The 23114-nt window shown below is 39.1% G+C and overlaps 1 protein-coding gene across 3 annotated transcripts in view; it reads left to right on the forward strand.

Moving 5' to 3' along the window:
• CUL5 (cullin 5) overlaps nucleotides 1-23114 on the forward strand; it is a 74610-nt gene that overhangs the window by 20065 nt on the left and 31431 nt on the right. Inside the window, exons 1-7 of one of the 3 annotated variants that reach the window (XM_030560966.1) lie at nucleotides 106-496; nucleotides 9146-9255; nucleotides 14149-14248; nucleotides 17065-17241; nucleotides 20076-20217; nucleotides 20722-20867; nucleotides 22570-22650. In XM_030560966.1, coding sequence (XP_030416826.1) covers nucleotides 413-496; nucleotides 9146-9255; nucleotides 14149-14248; nucleotides 17065-17241; nucleotides 20076-20217; nucleotides 20722-20867; nucleotides 22570-22650 — 840 coding nt within the window. In that variant the 5' untranslated portion in view covers nucleotides 106-412. Of the gene's footprint in view, nucleotides 1-105; nucleotides 497-9145; nucleotides 9256-14148; nucleotides 14249-17064; nucleotides 17242-20075; nucleotides 20218-20721; nucleotides 20868-22569; nucleotides 22651-23114 lie in introns of those variants that run through there. The other 2 variants (XM_030560960.1, XM_030560961.1) reach the window with 2 other exon arrangements.

Genomic DNA, 23114 nt, shown 5'->3' on the forward strand with positions numbered 1-23114 from the left:
ATCACCAAGGAACATACTGTGCTCACCACTGGCAAGTGGCTTTTCCAAGGCTTATCTTGAGGGGGACAGGGAGCAGCCTCAAGGTTTCAGTCTTCGATTACAAGGAGCAGGAAAGAGGGAGCAGAAGGGAGTGTCTGCTTCTGTACCCATACACTCTCCGCAGCAAAGAATTGTGTTATATTGATAGTGTCTTTCCTCAGAGCCAGCAATGAAAATTACAAAAGTCTCATCAGGTTTACTAGTGCTCAGAACCATAGGTCTACTGCCGCATTCCTCAGGCAAAACCCTTAATTCTCTCCAATTGTAGTTCTGTTTGCCTTTGGAGTACAGAATTGGGCTCTTAAATGGCAATGAAACTCAACACATTTTTGTAAACATTCTTTTGCTCTGGAAATTTGTGACTAGTGAAGATATGGAAGACCGAGGGCTGGTGAAGAGGAAGAGTGAGAAGGACTCCCTGGCTTTTTGCAGTAGGCAGGAAATGGTAGCGTGGAGGGTAAGGTTTTTTCCCCTTCCTTTTCAGTATCATTGTGGTGTGTTTTGTGTGTAATGGGAGGACATGAAATGTATCAGATACCTGAAGGTAAAGGGCCATGTCAGCTGTAGGTACTCTGCAGCAGAATGAATCTAAGCCTTCAGCAAGGTCCTGGCATTCTGTACTTCTTGGGTGATTGGAAGTTCTGCAGTAGCTTTCTATAAACTAAAAAAAAGAAAAAAGTATTCAATATATACGTGACAACAAATGATATAATCAATGAAATAGCCATCCTTTATATTTAAATAAATTTCTTTATCATTTGCATTATTCACACTTTCTTTTGCAGACTTCTTTATTAACACTTAGCCAGATTTCTACAATGCAGCTGTTTCTCCTGAAATTAACATTAGAGACTTTTTTTTTTTAAAAAAAGTGGTTGTTACATTATTATTTTCTACCTCAGTGAATAAATATGGGGTAGTTCATAACTCTCGGAGTTACTGTTTCAGGCTGTCTGTAGATTGAGGCGGACAATACTGCAGTCTTCGGGTCACATTTCATGTGTTTGTTTTTTTTTTTCCACAACACTGAGAACTGGAAATACTTATTTTAAATGAAAGCCTGGAGTGCCATTCTGCCATTTGTGGAGTAAATTCCATTTCATCACAGAATTTGGGGACTCCTGGTTAAGGGCTATGAGACTCAAGTACTCAAAAGCAGGGTTCAGAGCCATAGCTTTGGTGGGAAGCCCAGTGCTTCTCCTTGTCTCCTGCTCTACTTTCTAGCAGTTGGGAATGGAAGACAATGCTAGGCTTCTCTGCAAGATACTGTGCTGTGCTTCCAGGTAGGAGTCTCTCTTTCCTATTGGATTGCAACTGCAGTTGTTTCTCTGTGGTGTGGATGCAGTTTACGTGGATCTATGTTTGACAACTGCTTGAAAAGTTCATCCAGTACTTATTATTTGCTTCTTAGCCTAGGCAATATATTCCTTATATTTAAAACCACTATGTACACACTACAGCTTATAGTATGGTATAAATTGTGTTGCTTGGGTGTGAATAAACTACTCCCGCCCAAGCAATGTAAATTATGCCAATTCAAGTGCTGGTGTGATCAGCACTTCTCTGTAGCTACTGCCACTCCCAGGGGCTGGAGTAATTAAGTCAATGGGAGCTCTCCCATAGACTTAAAGCATCTGCACTAGCAGTGCTACAGCAGCACACCTGCATCAGTGGAGCTGCGCCGCTGTAGCCATGTCTCTAGAAAGTAGGGCTCTCATTTTTGCTATAAGTTTGGTGTTGATTTAATCTCCTTTCCTATGAACCAGCATGGCTGTTAAGATCTATTCTGGCCCTTTTGCTAACTTTCCTCAGATGTAACAGCTGAGGATTGGTGATAGGGAGGCTGTGGAGGACCATTGTATCTAGAATTGCCTTGCCTTGTTGTGCCAGGCTTTGAGGACATAGTTGAAGGTTGATTTTATTCATTCAGTTTTTTTCTGGAGTGGGAGTGTAGGGAGATGCTTTGGGCAGAGAGCCCTTTTTGTTGATGTGTTCATTCTAATTGTATGTTCCATTTAAAACTGAATTGTATTTTATATATGCTTAAAACTTACAAGATAATCATTGTAAATCAGATAAATAAGTGTAACATGCTCAGGTCCTAGCTATATTTTATCACACTTAGCAAAAGAGACTGTTCTTATTCAGCCCGGTGCAAAACATGAGATTTTAAAGTTCAGCTGCATTTGTTTTGTATTTTCAGACAAATCTGAACAGTTGTTTTCTCCTGCTTTAAAAAAAAAAAAACCAAAAAGTGTATTCCTAGTCCTCTCTTAATCCTAATGGCTGAACAGGGTTTTCTCCACTTACAAATACCATACTTGTAAAGTTTCAGCCCAGAACTAAATCTTTTCAGGAAGTTCTAAGTGCAAACACAAGTTTATGATGGCGCATCCTACTCTTTTAAACAATTAGTCTGTCAAGTCTGTTATCTTGCTGTGAGAGCAGTTGATCGGGACCAGAAATGCTAACAGAAGTTGAAATCTTGCCATGGGAACAAGAAAATATTTAAGCAGGCTACCAGTGATTGCCCAACAGACTTAAGAAAACTGAACTGAAGTAGGAAGAACCATGCGGTTCATGATTTTCAAAAATACTTTGTGGAATTCAAGAAGAGAGCTGTCCCTACTTCAGACTAGGGTGAAACATTTGATCAGTCCAAAAACAATCGGTCAGTTGATCTGACAATAATTTGACACATGTTTGACTGATGTCAACAACTGTGAAATATTTTAAAGGGCTAATTTATTAGAACAGTAACAAAAAGGTCTCCTATGCTCTTAGTCTTAGATATACTTATGCCTAATTACAAAAAGAAGTTACCATATATACACAATCATAAGCCGGTTCATTTATAAGGCGACCTCCCCCCAAGATGGATAACTAAAAATGGAAAATTTTTATGACCCATTCATAAGCTGACCCTATAATTCATGGGTCAGCAAACTTTGGCTCCTGGGCCATTAGGATAAGCTGCTGGTAGGCCAAGATGGTTTGTTTACCTTCGAGTGTCCGCAGTCACGAGGGTAAACCTAAGTAAACAAAGTGTCCCAGTGGGCCAACTGCTTACCCTGAGGGGCCGGGACAGCAATTGGTGGGGAAATTTTTTTGGGGGGAGAAGCTGGGGGTCAGGGGAGTAACTCCAGTGACCACCCCCCACATGACCCCACCCCTAGCCCAGAACCCCAGCACTCTCCCTATCCCATCCCTTCCCGTCTTATCTGGGGAGAGCCAGGGGAGGATGTCTCTGGCCTCACCGCAGCGTGCTCCAGCGGCTGAGGAGGAGCTATGTGGCCAGAACCAGGGAGATTCTGGCCTCGCCTCCTCCCTTCTAGCTCTGCTGGCTGTGCTGCCTTTCCTTGCTTCCTCTATTGTGGGGAGGGGCTGTGTCCCACCTCTCCCTCTCTATACCCATTCATAAGCTGACTCCCTTCTCTGGTGCTTCCCTTTTTTACTAAAAACATTTGGCTTATGAATGAGTGTGTATGGTACTTAACTAGTTATTCTAACTCGGAAAAATATGAAACACAATGAATTTCTAAAAAATGAAAGAAAACTGGACAGTTACAAAATAAAAGAAATTAAATAGAAATGGAATAATACATAAACAATAAAAAAAATTAAAAATGCAGCTTATTCTAGGTAGGCAACAGGGCAACTCATTACTCATCTTACTTTTCATTATCTTCTTTATTGGTTTCAGTTGCTTCATCTATATCTTTGTTGTCATCAAATTCATCTGTATCTCCTCCTTCCTTTTCATCTGATCAATATTGAGTCAACGCTTCATCTGCTATTTTCTTCTTTAATTTTACATTGTGATACACAGTCACCATCTTCTCAGCACTAGAGGTCTTCAGTCTATTTCTGGATTTTGAATGGATGATTTCCCCAAATTAAAAAACGTTCTTCCATACATGAAGTAGTACATACAGTGTTAAAAGAATTTCTGCCACTATAGCAAAATGGACCCCACCCTTTCAGTCATGATGAAGTAGCAAGCTTCTTGATTCAGCTGCTGGGATTGTACTCCATATTGTTCTACGACTGAACGAACTGCTTCTTATTTTATAATTTGCTACTTCCATCAGAATTTTGTTTGCTTGGAGATCTTTTACAATTTGCAACAGTCCCAGCAAGGTCACAAACTGAATCAAATTGATTATCAGAAAGGTCTTGGTCCTGGGAGTGTGGATCAAGATGGTAGGCAGCATTACGCTGAGGGATTTTTTTCAATGCTATTATTTTGGGTCTTATCTTTTTCTCTTCTGCCTTTGTAAGTGGACTATTCAGTATTCTCACAAATGTTTCTTAACCTTTAGGAGCTTATTCTTGGCATCAGTGTAGAACGATCATTTTTCTATATTCTGAATGGATTGAGTTTTGCGTCCAAAAGATCTCATCATCAAGAATGTCAGTGTGGATTACTCAGGATCAGTACCTAGCCACCCCTTTTGGAACAGCAACTGATTGCTAGAAGGCTGTTAGTATCTGAAGATTTTTGAGACATTTAATAGAAGATGCTGCATATGTAGGACATGGCTTACTTAGTGTAGATTGAGTGCTGTACTAAATAATGCTAAAAAATGATTGCTGGTATTTTGGCTTTTAAAAAAACAACAAAAAACTTGTCTGTTTTTTCTCTCCTGACATGATGAAAGTTGTCAGATATTGACCATCACAACCCATGTAATACAGCTTTCCATTAGCATGTCTGTAACATAAAAGATGTGGATACTCATTTATCAGTAAAGCCCAAGCAGCTTTTATATTAGCGTCATTGTCAGTCACAACCAAAATAACCTTCCATGGACTCAATTTGTTGTTTTTAAACTGGTCAGAAATCTACTGGGCTGTGTGGTGATGCTTAGTTGTGCATTGGAATAGGTAAAATGCTGATTGTGAAGTTATGAAATTGAAAACACCCTCAATTGCGTTTAGTGCTCCAGCCATCATGGATGAGGAGCTTAACCAGTAAAAATGCCAACTCTTTCTTTTCTTTTTGGTCCACTATGGCATTCAGAAGACATTCTGCAAGCCATATTTTGTAAACTGGATACTGCTTGTGAAAAAATTCTAGCATATAAGGATTTAAAACTATATGAAATGGTGGGTGTATTGCTGGCATAAATACCTCTAGCGTTCATATGGTCAAGTTTGTGTTTCTGGTCATGGGACACTTCATGCAAAAAAATCTCTTGATCCCAAGTTGATAGACATCTGAAGGCTTTCCAGGAGTAAGGAGTTTTCAATGCTGAAGCAGATGGAGTAGTAAAATTCTTATTAGAAGAAATGGAATTAGCTTAACTTTCATTGTTGTTCATATCACTATCTTCAGCAAAAGACTCCATGCTTCATGATGCTATTGCCAAAGATGAAGTTAGAGGAGAACGCAAAGAAGAAAACAAATTTTGATCCAGACTGGTTTTCCCTTTCTTTCTGTTTTGAGTGTAATCTAGTTTTGACAATAAGTCGACAAATGTCACAAGAATTCACTGTGTTTTTCCAGTCTATCTGCGTCCGTTTTCAGAAGAACAGAACTTACTTAGCGTGAACAGTTTTTCCATACAAATGATTTTGACTTTTCTTGACTGTATAATTTATGTCGTTATTAATGTCTCACTACTTCTGGAATGCCCTCTAGATTATGAAGTATCTGTCATATTTCAATCATCAGTAACCACTCAGTTTGATTTCTAACTTCTGGTATTCCAGGCAATTCCAGCCCATCAAAATATTTTTGGGCATGCTGCCCCCCTCCCCAGGACCTTTGCAGACTCCCAGATCACATGGAGGGTGAGGTGGAGAGGCGGCGACTCCTTTCTGCAGCAAATATAGTGGATTCTTAAGCAGCCTCAGGAGGAGGAACAGAGCAGAAAAGGAGGAGCCTTTATACTCAGAGCAAAGCACAGAAGAAAAATAAGGCATACACAGAATCACAAAAATATTGCCAAAATTCACTCAGTTGTCACAGCATTGATGGCCTAGTACAAATACTGTATGCATATCTTTGTTTGTATACTAGAAGATTGCAGCCAGTCAAGAAGCTCAACTTTCCATTGATTCTCCTTTTTCTCCAAAAGGTGACATTAGTATAGGAGAGACAAGGTGGGTGAGGTAATATCTTTTGTTGGATCACACACTTTGTCTCACTAATGCCCTGGGACCAGCACAGCTACAACAACACTGCATACATTCACATATAGTACAGTGGATGATCAAAATATTTAAGTAGACTTGCTAACAGATGGCACAACCATGCTGTCAAAAAGTAGGCTACTGCCTACATCAGGCCATTTTTGCTGGAATACTTGACAATATTTGACCATGATCAAATAGGCAGTCAGTTGATATTATTGGACTGGTCAATTGGGCCAGCTTACAAAGCCTGCGTCACTCTTTCCAAAGAGTTAAAATTTTATTAGTGGAATTTTGTAGGTAATATTTACATAAGTTATGATTATAGACTAAGAAGTAGGTTGATAGCACAGGTCATTGTTTAAGTGGGTATATTAGGACATCAGAGAGTTAAACCAAGAACCCATATCTTCAGCAATTCCCAGGCCACAGAATTTGCTACAGACTCCAAGTTTGTATTCTTAAAAGAATGTTTTCTGTCCCATAGAATTTTTTTTTCTGGAAAAAGTTGGGGGCTGTGCTCAGGTAAGATTACAACATGTACAGTAAATATCCTTTTTTTTAAATATCCTTATCATTTTATCTTTTTTTTTCTAGTCTGTATTTTTGGTAGGGTTCAGTGCATATAAAGGAGTTGGATTTTTAAAAGGACCTACGTGTGGTATAAGAGGTCAGGGTCCCACTGACTTTCAGTGGGACTTATGCTCCTAAATTACTTAGATGCTTTTGAAAATCCAGATACTCCATATGGTCATTTGGACTGCACTGCTTGCAGATTCTGGCTGCCATGCTGATGTCCCTGCCCCTGGAGAATCACCCTGATGGAAGGAGGTTCCTTTGGTATAGAGGCTCCTCCACTTCCTTGTTCTCTTCCCCTTTCCCTGCTGCCAGGGTAGTGTGTGTAATCTTAAAGTATTAACCAAACAAATACCATAAGAAGCTTGCTGCCTGGACAGCTTAGTTTAAGAGTGAGCTTGTAGAAGCCTAAAGGACAATGGTTTGTTAAATGTGAGGGTAGGAAACCATCCTATGGGAACAAAATGCTCTTTTTTTCAAATGAGATTGCAATGCAGCAAGGACACCTAGTCTGAGGAGGAACGTTCATTACAATATCTGGAAAGATTAAATGTTTTAGGAAAGGATGAATGTGCTTGGACATGTAGTATGGTAAATAGTCAATCTTAATGTTTGCTAAAGAATTTTTGAGCTGGAAGCTCAAAAGAACTTTCATTTCCACTAAACATTTTAATCTTGGGAATAGTCTGGTTCTGAGGTTCTCAAACTTCATTGCACTGCAACCCCCTCTGACAAGAAAAATTACTGTGTGGCCCCAGGAAGGGAGACCGAAGCCCGAGCCCCGCCCTGGGCAGGAGGGCTAAAGTCCAATTCCTGTTTCCCCAGGTGGGCGGGCCAAAGCCGAAGCCCAAGGACTTTAGCACTTGGCGAGGGGACTGTAATCTGAGCTCTTCCACTCAAGGCTAGGGCTGAAGCCGAAACCTGAGCCCCGCCGCCCAGGGCTGAAGCTTCAGCCCCGGGCCCCAGCAAGTCTAACACCAGTCCTGGTGACCCCATTAAAACAGGGTCATGACCAACTTTGGTGTCCCAACCCACAGTCTGAGAACCACTAGTTTATTTCTTAGAGAAACACCATTCTGCATTTTAGCCTTGATATATGTACTTCATGATAAACAAAGAGATGGCTTTGCAAATAGTGTCATGTGCAGCTTATCAGGAAATCTACATTTCTCTGGCTACTTGGGTCTACAAGAAACACAGGGGTGACTGCCAAGCTATGAAAATACAATGTATATGAATTTTTGACAGTGAAAGTGGTGTAAGCTCTTTAGGGCTGGGGCTCTCTCTGTATGTGTTTTTATATAGCGCCCAGCACAATGGAGTTCCAGTTCTGACGGGGCCTCTGAACACTACCACAATAACATTAGATTTAACTAAATTTTTGTCTACAGTTAGCTACAACTACTTTACATGGACTACCAAAAATGTGCCTTACAATAACTTTAAACTTTTTTTAAAAAGTTAGAAAATTGGGGAATTTTAGAGTTAAAGTTGCATTTCATGAAGAAGTGCTTCCCTGTATTAATTCACTAGGGAAGCAAGGGTTCGTATGCACATGGATGATCTGAATGCATATTTCCTCTAGAGAGCGTTGGAATTAAAAATGAACATTAGGAAACATTATAGGCATTTAGAGTTCAGGTTGTACTTCTTAAATAAGCCAATCGATTGTATAGCTTTTTCTAAAAATCACCTATTAAATTTTATAAAACAAACAGCCATATCTCAAGTGGCACATAGAACAAAGTTTACAGCTTAGAATCATTAACATAAATATGAAACATTCACAACTGGCTATTCTAATATACTGGAATGCTTGACCATCGTGTACTCCAAATACAATACAGAATTTGTAGGTGTACATGGCATTTTACAGAAAAGTCAGTTGCTGCCTTGAAAAATTTAGTTGAACATGAATATTGTAGATATGACAATTCAAATGGAAGGAAATGTGAGACATCTGTGATGAGATCATAATATTTATTGAACTATAATCCCTTGAGGCCTGTAATTCTTACAAGTAATTTTAAATCACAAAATTAAGATTTTTAGGTATTAAACATACATATTAAGTGTAATTTACTATAAATTACTATTTGTAAAAATCTTAAATAGGAAACCTACAGATCTGGAAAACTTTATAACTGTTCTTTTATATCTATTCTGTGAAGTAGGTCATACCTCACAACTCTTAGAATTAACTAACTGTTTGTTAATTTTACTCAAAATTGAGTGTTAATTTGTCTATTTAGCTTCTGGTTATAGTAATCCTTAACTTGAAGTAAAAGGAAGTATTAGAAAATGTGGAAGCTCTCAAACTGTCCTAATTGACTTAGAGGTTCATTTTTACTTGATCTGCATTTAAATTATGCTTTTTGTTTCTTCTTTAAAGAATAAAGGTTCACTTCAGTTTGAAGACAAATGGGATTTCATGCGCCCCATTGTTCTGAAGCTGTTACGCCAGGAATCTGTCACAAAACAGCAGTGGTTTGATCTGTTTTCGTAAGTGATTTTTTTTTTTTTAACTTCCAGTTCTTGGGTAACAGGATGGAAATAAAACTCTAATATTGCTTATAACGTAGAAGTCAGATGTAGGAGGGCCATGTAGAAATAGATGCATTTACAAGATAAAATAGATAACAAAAAATATTGGTTAATTCTTTTAATTAAATAGTAACACTGGCGTGTCTGCTTCTCTTGAGTACAGTTTTGAAGAGTTGGTGTTTTGCTGTGACACAGGCCTCCACAAATATAACGCAAAAAACAGCACAGCTTTCTTATTGTTTTTACAATTTTCTTCTGCTTCAGCTGAAGATGGTAGGCTTCTTTTGTACCCTCCTGCAAACCTTTCACTCTAATTGGAAATGGGGACTAGATTTTTGTAGTGCTTTGACAGTGAAGTCTGTGTATGTGACCAATCACTTCATATAGTATTACTCTGACAATAAATGCATGACTTACAAGTGGTCTACCTTTAAGCTGATTGTGGCGTGTCCTTCAAAAATGAAATGATAATGCAGTTTTAGTGATATAATTGGAGTAATTGTATATTTTTAAACATAACTCTTATTTTTTTCCTGACACTGATTGCAGCATTATACTTCTAGCTTTTTTTAATTATTGTTATTCCAGTTTCACTAGGATACATGGAGTAGATAGTAAACCTTCCATTATATAAATCAGGCTATCTCTGCTCTGTCAGCTGAAATTATTAATGACTTATGATAGATCAAAAATTAAGATTAAGCTTGAGGGGGCCCTGTTTTAATTGTAAAGTTCTAAAGTTACTGGTTCCAGCAGGGATACCTTGCACCAGCTCCTGCAATGGAACATGGGCATCTTCTGACATTCCAGCTACTGGTTCCTTTCTGACCCTGATCAGAGAACAGTGTGGTCTCAAATGGACAGAGTATTCAAAGATCTAGTCCTTGTCTGCATGGGGAAAGTTGCACTGGTTTAACTTTAATTGGCTTTTAAACTATTTAGCTAAACCCTGCTTAGTCACTCTTAAACAGAAAAAAACCCCACTTATTTAAAGAAATGTGTGTTTACACAGGGGTTTGCATCAGTGTAACTATATTGGTATAAATCCACTCCTTAGATTATACAATACAACTTTTCCATGTAGACATGGCTATAGTATCCCAAAAGGTGGTAATGAATCAGTGATGCTTGACATAGCATGTTTTATGTGACCCATGATGATGTAACTGAGGGCATAATTTACCTGCAGAATTTGTATTAGTGGTGAGAAGGAAAGAGCCCAGCTTGACTCTTAAAGGCCAGGTTGAGTTTGCTGGACTGGCAGTTAGGTTAAAAAAAATATTTTGTGTTCACATGGATCAAATTTGTTATGGAATTAGTGATGTAATAGTGCCATTTTTGGTTCCTTTCCAGAGGAGAACCACACTTTTAAAGGCCACCCATGTTATGGAACATTTCTTGACTAAGCTGACAAAAGTGCCTCTTGAAGTCCCTGATTTACCTGTAAGCTCAAATTTCTTAAAAGGAAGGTCAATTTCTGGGCAATAATGATTCAGCTTGCTGAACAAGTGAGCTTCCAGCTGTAGTGCAGTGATTCAGAAATTTTTCACAGTTGGGACCACATCTTAATAGAGTGTTTCATGAAAAGCTCTTATCATGCTTAGGATTGGTCAGCGTCAATGTGGCAATGACAGCAATTGCTTCTAGGTAAAAGTAAAGTTAGAAAAGTATGTAGATGTTTTTAATTTAGTAAGTGTTCCTGTCCCTTTTGAAAGAAAATAAGCTTCCGTTTGTTCTTCCTTTTTACGTTCCCTTTCCTCCCATCTGTTCTTTTACCCCTACCTCCGACCAGGTGCCTGGACATACTTCTGTAACCTGGTCCCCTTCTCTCTTACTGTCTGGTTCTTTTCTCCCAATATGCGTTTCCCTACCCCCCCGTTTTGTTCTCCCATAATCCTTGCATGTGCTAATGATCTTCTTGCTACCCCGGTTCCATCCAACTCACAGCTGTCCTTTCCCTGATTCCTTGAATGTATTGCTTGGCTACTTGTTTACCTTCTCCTTTACTTCCCTGGATGTTCTGTTTCTAATGGGAGAGGGAGCCACTAGCCTCATTGGCAGCTCTTGGGTTCAAATGGTGGCTGGCCTCTGTAATCCCTAAGCATATTCTCCTCATATATAGGAATGGCTTCTAGTGGAGGCTTGCTCCTTTTCTGTTTCCATCTGCTTGTATGGATGTCAGACTCTTTGCAATAACTGGAAATGAGGCTCTTTGCTCACTGACAATGAAGCCTCAGCACCCTGATTGGCCAACAATAATCACAGACTGCCACATCGCGTCCTTGAATTACTAAGTGAGCCACAGTTTTGAGAACTGTTGATTTAGAGAGAGATCCATTTTGTACCATCGCTAGACTCCTTCAGAAGATGGTGATAATTCCACCTTAATCAGTCAATCCCTCTGCTACTGTTTTCCCATGTCTGCATGCCACTCCTGTTAGTCCTCCTTCAGATGTTTCATGTTAAAAAAACAACTTTCTTAAAAGTGATCCAGCTGTTTATTTTGGTACTAAATGAGTGTTTTGCTGTTTCCAAAAGAATCATATTTAAAGTGTCTGAGTGAATCTGTTAGACTGCAGCATATTGGTGCTTTAAAGCTTGCAACGACTATTTCTTGTCAAGTCTGCTACATTAGAAAGCTTCTAATCTATGGCCATCCAGGAGATTTTCAGGATAGTCATATGGAGTTCTTTGAACGCATTCACTAAATGGTATGGTATTGCTTCGATCTGGCCTCTAGATATTATTTAAGACTTGATCTGTCAGTGTTATAAAGCCCCTTCACAAGAGAGGTTTGACCAACCATTTTTTAAAATATTCCCCAAATAAAATGAAATTGCATCCTCTTCCTGTTTGGAAAGGTATCAGCTTTCTCGGTACATAAAATCTCTTCGTTAGAGCCCCAAATTGCCTACTTTCCAGTTCAGTCACTAGATTACTTTTTTATTCTCTGCAGTGCCCAGCACAATGGGCCATAAATCCTGATTGGGGCCTCTAGGACTAAATGATACATATAATTAGTACTAGGTTATGATTTTGTTTGTTGGGACTAGTAGCTTTAGAACAAATTAGTAGTTTTAGAAGTTGGAGTTCTCACCTTGGTTTGCAAAGGACCAGACTCAAGAGTGTTGATACTTATGTAGTGAATATCTTCAGAAAGTAATAAACTGTGAGTAAGTCTTTTTCTTGTGTGAGTAGAGTAGAATCTCTGAGTTATGAACACCTCAGGAATGGAGGTTGTTCGTAACTCTGAACACAGCGTTATGGTCGTTCTTTCAAAAGTTTTCAGCTGCTCTTAACCATCTTAATTTAAATGAAACAAGCACAGAAACAGTTTCCTTACCTTGTCAATTTTTTTAAAACTTCCCTTTATTTAATAGTTTAACATATATATTGTACGGTAGAGTATTTGCTTTATTTGTCTCTGCTGTCTGATTGCATACTTCCAGGCCCAAATGAGGTGTGTGGTTGTCCGATCAGTTTGTAACGCTGGTGTTCGTAACTTGGAGGATCTACTGTACCATTTTTTTCATTAAAACAACTAAAATGGTGGAAATTTGAAAATTCATGTATATCATGGATCAGTTCTCATGCTGCCTTTAAATGTTTAGTTTTAATAACTTAAGTAGGAACATTTTGGAGAAGGCACTGTAGGAAAATATATCAAGTTCAAAATGCATATTTAAGTCCCAGTCTTGCAACCAGCTCCACACAGGTAGAGAATGGAGTCCCATTAAAGGCACTGGGTTTCCATGTAGGCATAAGTGTCTGCCCGTGTTGATCCAACTGCAGAACTAGGACCTTAATATTCATACTGGTGCAGCCGTTTATCTATGCATACCAAATGATAGTGTTTCACTATATCAAGAAGCTGCGGAGACCGTCTTACTTGTTGTGAGTGACAGACAATCTTTTATTTGATGACAGAGAGTCAGGAGATGTAGGCTCATTTCCTGGATCTGCCACAGAGTTACAGCATGATCTTGGCCAATTCATTTAAACCTGCTGGGTCTCCACTTTCATATCCGTATAATGGGGCTATTTCCCTACCTCTGGTGCTTTATGAACATTAATGATGCCCCTGTGGTATACTCAAATGGAAAGTGAAGGACAGAGTATTACTTCAGTTCCTGACTTTATACAGCTTGACTGTCAAATTTCAGTGTTACATCTAATTTTATTAAGGCATCATTTTAGGTTTATGTATTTCACTTTTCAGCGTTTATTTTTAGGAATTTTTGCATTTTATGTAGATGTCAATAATTGGGGAGGTTGGGTGCTTTCTCTTTTTATAGACTGTAATGAATAATCTATATTATATACATTTCTCATCATATACAGTAATGAGTAATCTCTCTGTATTGTTTCCTAGTGCACTTCAGCATACTACTGTTTCAAAAGCACTATGTTAAAGCGTACTAGGGAATCTTTAGTGCTTACCAGCAAGCCTACACTGACCAATAAGTATGCAACACTCTTAGTCTTTAGAAGTCACGCTTCCATAGACTGCATTACTGTACTGTAGCCCTCAAGTACAAGTACCCATTTCTGGTGTGATTTGGATCAACACCTATTTTATTTTATTCTTTTTTTTTCCTCTTAAGGGTGTTTATCAGATAAAACCTAAAATTACATGTCAAAATAGTTCATGAAGGGCTTTTTAGAAAAAAAGATGGCATGTGCCCTCATTCACAAACAGTCACTGTATTGGTGGGATTTCATTTTTAGTATGTGGAATGTACACCCACTTCCTTTGGGGAACTACTTCAATATAACTGTTTAGACCTTGTACATTTCTGCATTAAATTCTAAGTGTAGTTCTTACTGAAAGATGTATAAACTGTTTTCTAGGGATGTACATGCAGTTTGCTTGTGGGATGACAAAGGTCCAGCAAAAATCCATCAAGCTTTGAAAGAAGACATCCTTGATTTTATTAAACAAGCACAGGCAGTAAGTTCTCAACCTTCAATAATTTACACTATCCTTTTAAAAAAAATAAAAGTATAACAGTGAAACTCTTTGGATCCCAAACATGACTCGTTCCAGTAATTTCTAACACAATGGAAAATTGCCTTTTAGGCATTGGTGGTCCTTGTTTTGAATGTCACAATTGTACTGAAAAGTTTTTATTAACCAATTCATTTTATCCTGAGTGTTTACCTTGGCCAGAAAGATTAAGTACTTCTCAGTCTGTTCTTGAGAATAAAGAGGTAATGATTGTTATATACTGTGGAGGAGATTTGGTCATTATTGGATAAACAAAAATATTTATCAGGGAGTCTCCTGGGAAATATTCCTTCACTCGCTTACCTCTTTGACTTATAAATAAAAGCACTTACTGCTGAAACTTTGACTTGAGGCAAAGTTAAGCATCAGAAGTGATCTCTTTTTGTATGATTAGAGAAAGAGCTGGAAAAGGAGCAGTAAACCCCCTTTTCTAGTTCTAGTTTTTATTGCCTAGAAAATTCATTTCTGAGGATATGATCTGCAAGCTGTCTAACTTGCTACAGAAGTAGCTAGAATATTCTAAATTTAGCCATCAGTGAAGAGACCTTGAATGCCTATGAAAAAAGATGAAGAGATCTGATCAAAGATGCACCTCTACCCCGATTATAACGTGGTCCTCGAGAGACACAAAATCTCACCGTGTTATAGGTGAGACCGCGTTATATCAAACTTGCTTTGCCCCTCCTTGTTCCCTGACCGCCCCCCCATCCCTAATCACCCCCAGGACCCCACCCAACTTCCCCACTCTCTGTCCCATGACTGCTCCGACCCTATGCACCCCCACCACCCCTCTGCCCCCTGACAGGCACTCACCGGCAGTGGCGGGAAGTGGAGCAGCCGGGCCCCAGCCCGCTCCACTCCACCACCTCCCAGCTGTGGCACTCTGCTTCCTGCCCCTGGTGAGTGCGGGGAGGTCAGGGAAAGGATGCCCCCTCGCACTCACCTGCGGTGGGAAGCGGAGCGACGTGGCCCCAGCCCCAGCTGTGTCCCTGGGGGGTGGCTGGGGAAAGGTCCTGCACTCGCCTGTGCCGGGAAGTGGAGCGCCATGACTGGAAGCTGGTGGAGTGGAGCTGGCTGGGGCTGGGCTGCTCCGCTTCCCGCCTCCAGTGAGTGTGAGGAGGTTGGGGAAAGGATGCCCCCTGTACTCGCCTGCAGCGGGAAGCAGCGCAATGCAGCCCCAGCCCACTCCACTCTGCCACCTCTCAGCTGCAGCACTCTGCTTCCCCCTGCAGGTGAGTGTGGGGAGGTTGAGGAAAGGACGGCCCCCATACTCACCTGCAGCAGGAAGCGGAGCGCCGCAGCTGGGAGCTGACACAGTGGAGTGGGCTGGGGCCCTGCTGCTCCGCTTCCGCTGCTGCTGGTGAGTGCAGGGGGGGATTCTTTCCCCCAAGCCCCCTCCCCCGAGCGACACAGCTGGGGCCAGGGCAAGGGAAAAGGAGTGGGTTGCTCCTGACCCCCTGCTAATCCCTCGGGCCACTCTGGGACTGCGGGGCCCCCGAAAGTGCCTTCCCACAGCTCCTGTACCCCCAGATCCTGGAGAGGGGGAGCCTCTGACCACCTCTGAGACCCTCTGCCCTTTATTGAACCCCTTGGCCCTGGCCTGGCCTGGCACCGTTAACACGCTGCTCAGAGCAGCGTGCCAGAGCTTTACCGCCTTGTATGTGAACCCATATTATATCTGGTCATGTTATATCGGGGTAGCGGTTTATTTAAATATTTTTCCAAAATTACCAGTATTTTTTACTATTAGCTGTCAGATTGATAAAGCCAGAATTTGTGTTCTATAAGAAAATGTCTGGAAATAAATATTAACTCTTAAATGCAAGGAAGTTCTTTACTTGTTTTAGCTGGCTTCAGTACCACACTAGCATATTCATGGTTTTGCTTAAGAAATGGTCAAATGTATAGTCTTCTGACAGAATACTAATGAGTTAACAGCTTGACAAGCTCCATAGGCCATTTGTATTTCAGTAGCTTTGGTCTATTGACTTGACTCCTGGTTTTGAGTTTATTCTAAATTTAAAATACATATGAAATAGTGTTGTAGTGTGCACAGAAAAGTTTTTGTAGAGAGTGAAAGATGGGCAAACACAAAAATTTGTGTAAGAAAAATAAATCTAAAATGTGTTCCTACAAACTCAGAAAGGGCCTTTCACTCAAACAAAGCCTTTTCTAGGCCCAGATACAGCAGACTATCCCTATATGGCAAAGCGCTTACATGTGCTGATGTTCCTTTGACTTTATTGGTACTAAAGCACGTGCTTAAGTGCTTTGTCGAATTGAGACCTTAGGCATGATCTGTACTGGTTGCTGTTTTTGTAAGCTTATGTTTATGCAATGTCTAGCCCATCATGCCTAAATTGGCTGTAACCTGTAGGAGCTGGTGCAGCATAAATGTTAAAAGTTCAGGTGGCTAAAGCCAGATCAGTAGATCATATTGAATTTGGCTTTCTACTGCATATAAGGTAGAAGATAGTCCTTGTGAAACTTTCCTGTGTAGACAGGCTATGCTGATATAACCCCCATGTGGACATTTATTCTGGTGTAAGAATAAATAAAACCAAGAAAAGCCAAATCTCTTCACAGGCAACATAACCTAACCCAAAAAAGCCATTCTTATACCAGAGTGGTTACATGAGGGATTATATCATTTTAAATTCAAATCTTCGGTTATACCGAAAATACTTGTACCACGTAGACAAAACCATCTGTTGTTTATTTAAAAACTTATTTACAAATGAGCTGCTTTTTTCTTCCAGAGAGTACTGAGTCATCAAGATGATACAGCTTTACTAAAAGCATACATAGTAGAATGGCGCAAATTCTTTACACAATGTGATATCTTGCCCAAACCATTTTGTCAACTAGAAATTACTTTAATGGGTAAGCAAGGCAGCAACAAGAAATCCAATGTGGAAGACAGTATTGTTCGAAAGGTAAGTGACACTTTCTGGTCAGAGTTTTGTAACAGAACATAAAAGATTTAGTATTGATGCATTCCACAGCTGAAGGATGAAATTGCAGTAACCTCATAGTATTGGAGTATCACTTTGCTTAAATTACCTTGCAACTTTTACTCCTCTTCCCATAGTTTTCCTCTGCCACTTACCGAATATTGCCCTAACTCTGACAGTTTCCTTCATCTGTTCATGGCAGCTCGCTGTGTTTTAAAATAGTGTTAGATCTCTGTAAAATGATTTATTTAACAAAAATACTTCTAATCTTGCTCTCTTTGCAGCCTGAGATACAGGAGGTCAATGAGCTTACATTTACGGGACCATTAAGGAGTAGTAATTATGTGTTACTGATGAAGCTCTGGTTGGTACTTAGCAAGGACAGCTGTAACTGAGGGCACTTAATGGGGCTATTCAAGGGCAATCTCTCCTGCTCCATGTAGGACACTTCCCTACTCTTTGGGAAATAAGGGAATTTATACTTTTAAATAGCATGGAATTTATGTGACTATCAGATACAAAAACTGCACAGAATTACAAAAGGGAACTGATCTGGCAACTGAGTGAAGAAGATCATTAGTGTAAAGTAACTGAGGCTGGGGCCATGCACTGATTATATCTGCTTTTTTGTTGCTCAAGATAATGCTGATCATCTTTTCTAAGCATCTATTAACTTGTTTCCCTGGAATTCGTATTGATTGTTTTCATGCAATTTAAAAAGTGTACCGAGATAGATAGCTAAAAATATTGAAAAACAGTCTTTGCTGAAAAGAAACACCTCTTCCTCATCTCCATTATTGATAAATCTCTGAGCCAATATTATTTTTGCTTTGAAAATTGTAAGTTGGAAGACTGCTTTTTGAAATGCTTGAATTATGATCATGCATTTTAGACCTCTTAAAAAATTAACCATTTTGTCTTGAGTAGCAGCCCAAAAATTTCACTCTCCTGTGGCTTTTAAAGTAAATTTTTGTTTGGACATTTGTCGCTAAAATCTCAGATAAGTGGTATACCTACTGTATATCTTACCATTACTATAAATCCTTTAGAGTTGGCTGTTAGGACAGAGTGATGAGCTCACATTGAGAATCCTTAGCTTTGCTGGCTTCCAGGTGTTAAAAAATGAGCATTTATTCATTTTGAGTGTGAGATTCCTCTCCCGTTCCAAGAGGTGACCATCACAGTATCATGTTAAAGCTCACAAGTTGTTCTTGAATAAATCTTTGTACATCAAAATACAAAGTTAAGTATTTCACCTCCCTACTCTGAAGTGAAATTTTAAAAGAAAAGCAATTGTAATGTATATATTTACTGACATCTTCATTTTAAATTTTCTTTTAAATATGAAAGGAGAGCTAAACAAAAGAAACATAACTTAAGAAAAGTCTTTATAAGCTGTAGCCCATGAAAGCTTTTATGCTGAAATAAATTTGCTAGTCTCTAAGGTGCCACAAATACTCCTGTTCTTTTTGCGGATACAGACTAACACGGCTGATACTCTGAAACCTTTATTTTAATGACACTCAAAAATTACCTGCTCTCTTCTGAGCATTAATTCAATTCCAACATGTCTCTGTCTAGTACATTTAAGAATAAAACACTGAAGTCAGGGTAGAGTTTGGTTTCATGGAGCAGCTCAGGCTAAAAGGGTGTCTTTATGCTCCTTAACTTTTCCAAACACTCATCTTCATTTCATTAGAGACCCACTATAGTAAATTGTATGATGCACAGAATGGAAATTTTTATGTTTACCAAACTTGCCAAAAAAGTAGGCTCCTAGAAATCACTATTGGAATCACTGAAAGATAAGACCTTTCACAATCATCCTTCAAAAACAAAGTTGATTCAATATCTTTTACAGCGATGACAGTGAAAAACAAAACTGGAATCTCAAGTAAGCAGTTGGTGCATTTACAAGCTTGAGACCACAGCAATTAATTTAAAACACGGAGATACTATATATTAACAAAGCCAGAGCTTAAAATATGAAATTGTAGGTATTCTGTGTGGCAGAAGAATACCAGGATTTATAAGGAAAGGTTATTACAGACAGTTTAACTTTAAAATGACCAATATGCCATTTACATATATGCTTCTTAGTTGTAGAATTATTGAACGGCTGGCAGTGCTTGACTCTATGCAAGTATGCCTTCCACCAGGGAGCTTTCAGTGTTGTTCAGATGCAACACATTGGTCTGACCTTGAGGTTTGCACCAAAATATTAAGAGGTCTTGCTGCTTACCAGAACCAGATGAAGAGACAGTCATCCAGTAAAAGTAGTGAGACCCTTATCTAGCAGTAACTCTAAATGGGGACTACAGCATTGACTGAACTGTCCATTGCAATATCTATGTAACTCGTTGATTATTTTCACATTGTGCTCTCAGAAACAAGTGATCACATGACATTGGATGCTAATAGCTTAATCTAACTGTCATGAAAATCTCAGGCAATCCAACAATTATTTTCTTTTTTGTATGCCCTTTGCTCACTTACTAATTGCTATTTTATCAGAATTTTTCTATGTAAGCCTTTGGATCTGCCAACTGCTGGACCACTATTCGACATTTAGCTCCGAGGTTAACTCCTTTGTATTGGAAGACCTGTTACGTCCTTTAGTATGTCAGTGCACACTTAAAGGACTTTGAGTGCACGTCAGCAGGGTTCACAAAGATAATTAGTGCATGGCATGCTTGTGTTCTCCAGATTTACACCCCAGCTTGCTGTGCAGTAGGTGCTCATGTAGACATGCCCTTAATTTGAAGTTCTGCCCATCCTTTTCTAACTGACCTTTTTTTTTCTTCCTTGTTGTTTAGCTCATGCTAGATACTTGGAATGAGTCCATATTTTCAAATATAAAGAATCGACTTCAGGACAGTGCAATGAAGCTGGTCCATGCCGAAAGACTAGGAGAAGCTTTTGACTCTCAACTTGTTATTGGAGTTAGAGAATCATATGGTATGTCTTATACAGTGTGATCTCAGCTTCATCTTCCTTTCTAGTTCACAAACGTTCATAACATGCCTTCAACTGGATGTTGACAAAAGGGGTGTGGTTGGAATGATCATTATAATGTTTTTGTATTGATTATCAGTGGGGTAAATGCACTTGCCAATGGCAAGTAATAAACTTGTCATTGACAGGTGAGGAGCCTGCTCACCAATTTCTGCAAAATTGAAACATACATATTAAATAATAGTTTTAGCCCTTAATGTTGCAAAGAGGCACCTCTGAATGTGACACCTGGCAGTGGAGTCCCAGTCCTAGAGTTTGGGCTCCAGCCTGAGCCTGGAAGTTTACCTGAGCCAGAATTGGCTGGCATGGGTCAGCTGCAGGTTTTTCTTTGCTGGGTAGACATACCTCAGTATCTTCAAAAGAAAAATTTAGCAAGAGAAATAATTGGTTTTTAGTCAAATGCGAACGCTGAAAACTAGAATAAGATCTAACTTTTTCTCTTTACAGTTAACCTTTGTTCTAATCCTGAAGATAAACTTCAGATTTATCGGGATAACTTTGAGAAGGCATATTTGGATTCAACAGAGAGATTTTATAGAACACAAGCCCCTTCTTATTTACAACAAAATGGAGTACAGAATTATATGAAATATGTAAGTATAAAGTAAGGCTGTCAAACCAATTAAAAAAAATTAATCACATGATTAAACAATAATAGAATAGCATTTACTTAAATATTTTCGAGTGTTTTCTACATTTTCAAATATATTGATTTCAATTACATCACAGAATACAAGTGTACAGTGCTCGCTTTGTTTATTTTTATTATAAATATTCGCACTGTAAAAAACAAGAAATAGTTTTTTCAGTTACCTAATAAAAGTACTGTAGTGCAATCTCTTTATCATGAAAGTTGAACTTACAAATATAGAATTATGTACAAAAAGATAATTGCATTCAAAAATAAAACCATGTAAAATTTTAGCGCCCACAAGTCCACTCAGTCCTATTTCTTGTTCAGCCAGTCGCACAGACAAACAAGTTTTGTTTAAATTTGCAGGAGATGCTGCTGCCTGCTTCTTGTTCACAGTGTCACCTGAAAGTGAGAACAGGCATTCGCTTGGCACAGTTGTTGCCAGCATCGCAAGATATTTACATGCCAGATGTGCTAAAGATTCATATGCCCGTTCCTGCTTCAACCACCATTCCAGAGGACATGCTTCCATGCTGATGATGGGTTCTGCTTGATAACGATCCAAAGCAGTGCGGACCGGCGCATGTTCATTTTCATCATCTGAGTCAGATGCCAACAGCAGAAGGTTGATTTTCTTTTTTGGTAGTTCGGGTTCTGTAGTTTCCATATCTGAGTGTTGCTCTTTTAAGACTTTTGAAAGCGTGTTCCACACCTCGTCCCTCTCAGATTTTGGACGGCACTTCAGATTCCTAAACCTTGGGTCGAGTGCCGTAGCTATTTTTAGAAATCTCACATTGGTACCTTCTTTGCATTTTGTCAAATCTGCTGGTAAATGGTATTAAAATGAACATTTGCTGGGTCATCATCCGAGACTGCTATAGCATGAAATATATGGCAGAATGCGGGTAAAACAGAACAGGAAACATACAGTTCTTCCCCAACAAGTTCAGTCACAAATTTAATTAACTCATTTTTTTTTTTAACGAGCATCAGCAACATGGAAGCATGTCCTCTGGAATGGTGACTGAAGCATGAAGGGGCATACGAATGTTTAGCATATCTGGCACATAAATACCTTGCAATGCTGGCTACAAAAGTTGCAAGCGAACGCCTGTTCTCACTTTCATATGACATTGTAAGAAGCAGGCAGCAATATCGCCCAGAAATGTAAACAAACTTGTTTGTCGTAGCAATTTGGCTGAACAAGAAGTAGGACTGAGTGGACTTGTAGGCTCTAAAGTTTTGCGTTGTTCTGTTGAGTTCTGTAACAAAAGAAACCTACATTTGTAAGTTGCACTTTCACGATAAAGAGACTGCACTACAGTACTTGTAGGAGGTGAATTGATAAATATATTTCTTTTGTTAATCGTTTTTACCATGCAAATATTTGTAATAAAAAATAATGTAAAGTGAGCACTGTAAACTTCGTATTCTGCATTGTAATAGAAAGCAATATATTTGAAAATGTAGAAAAACATCCAAAAATATTTAATAAATTTCAATTGGTATTCTATTAACAGTGATTAATCACGATTAATTTTTTTGAGTTAATCATGTGAGTTAACTGTGATTAATCGACAGCCCTAGTATAAAGATAGTTATTTGATAACTGTTCTGTTGTTGTTAGTACTTAAAATGATTGCTGTTCTGCTTCTGCACAGGCAGACGCTAAATTAAAGGAAGAAGAGAAAAGAGCATTAAGGTATCTAGAGACAAGGCGCGAATGTAACTCTGTAGAAGCGGTAAGTTTAAAAACTTATTTGTATATGTAGTAAAATCATGTGCAGTATTTCAGTAGTAATAAAGGGTTCTGATGTCAGTTTTTATCATAATTTGTCTTGCTTTTTTATTTTAATACATAATTGCAGTCAGAAGATCTGACCTACTAGAAGCCTTATTTTTATTTTTATCCAGCTGCTGTGGGGAGCCCCGGGCCCTTTAAATCACCACCAGAGCTCTGGCAGCGGGGCACAGGGGGTGATTTAAAGGGCCCAGGGCTCCACACAAATTCGGATGTAATGCAGTTAAAGCAGTGGGGCTCAGGTGGCTCTTTAAAGGGCCCCGGGCTCCTTGCAGCTTAACCACGTTATATCTGAATTCTTGTTATATCGGGTTGCGTTCTGTTAGGGTAGAGGTGTACCTTATTTGGAATATATTGCAAAATTAATACAGGTCAAAAACAAAAAGAACAATCACCCTCTTGTTG

Source organism: Gopherus evgoodei, chromosome 1 (assembly GCF_007399415.2).
Source record: "Gopherus evgoodei ecotype Sinaloan lineage chromosome 1, rGopEvg1_v1.p, whole genome shotgun sequence".
Taxonomy (NCBI): domain Eukaryota; kingdom Metazoa; phylum Chordata; order Testudines; family Testudinidae; genus Gopherus; species Gopherus evgoodei.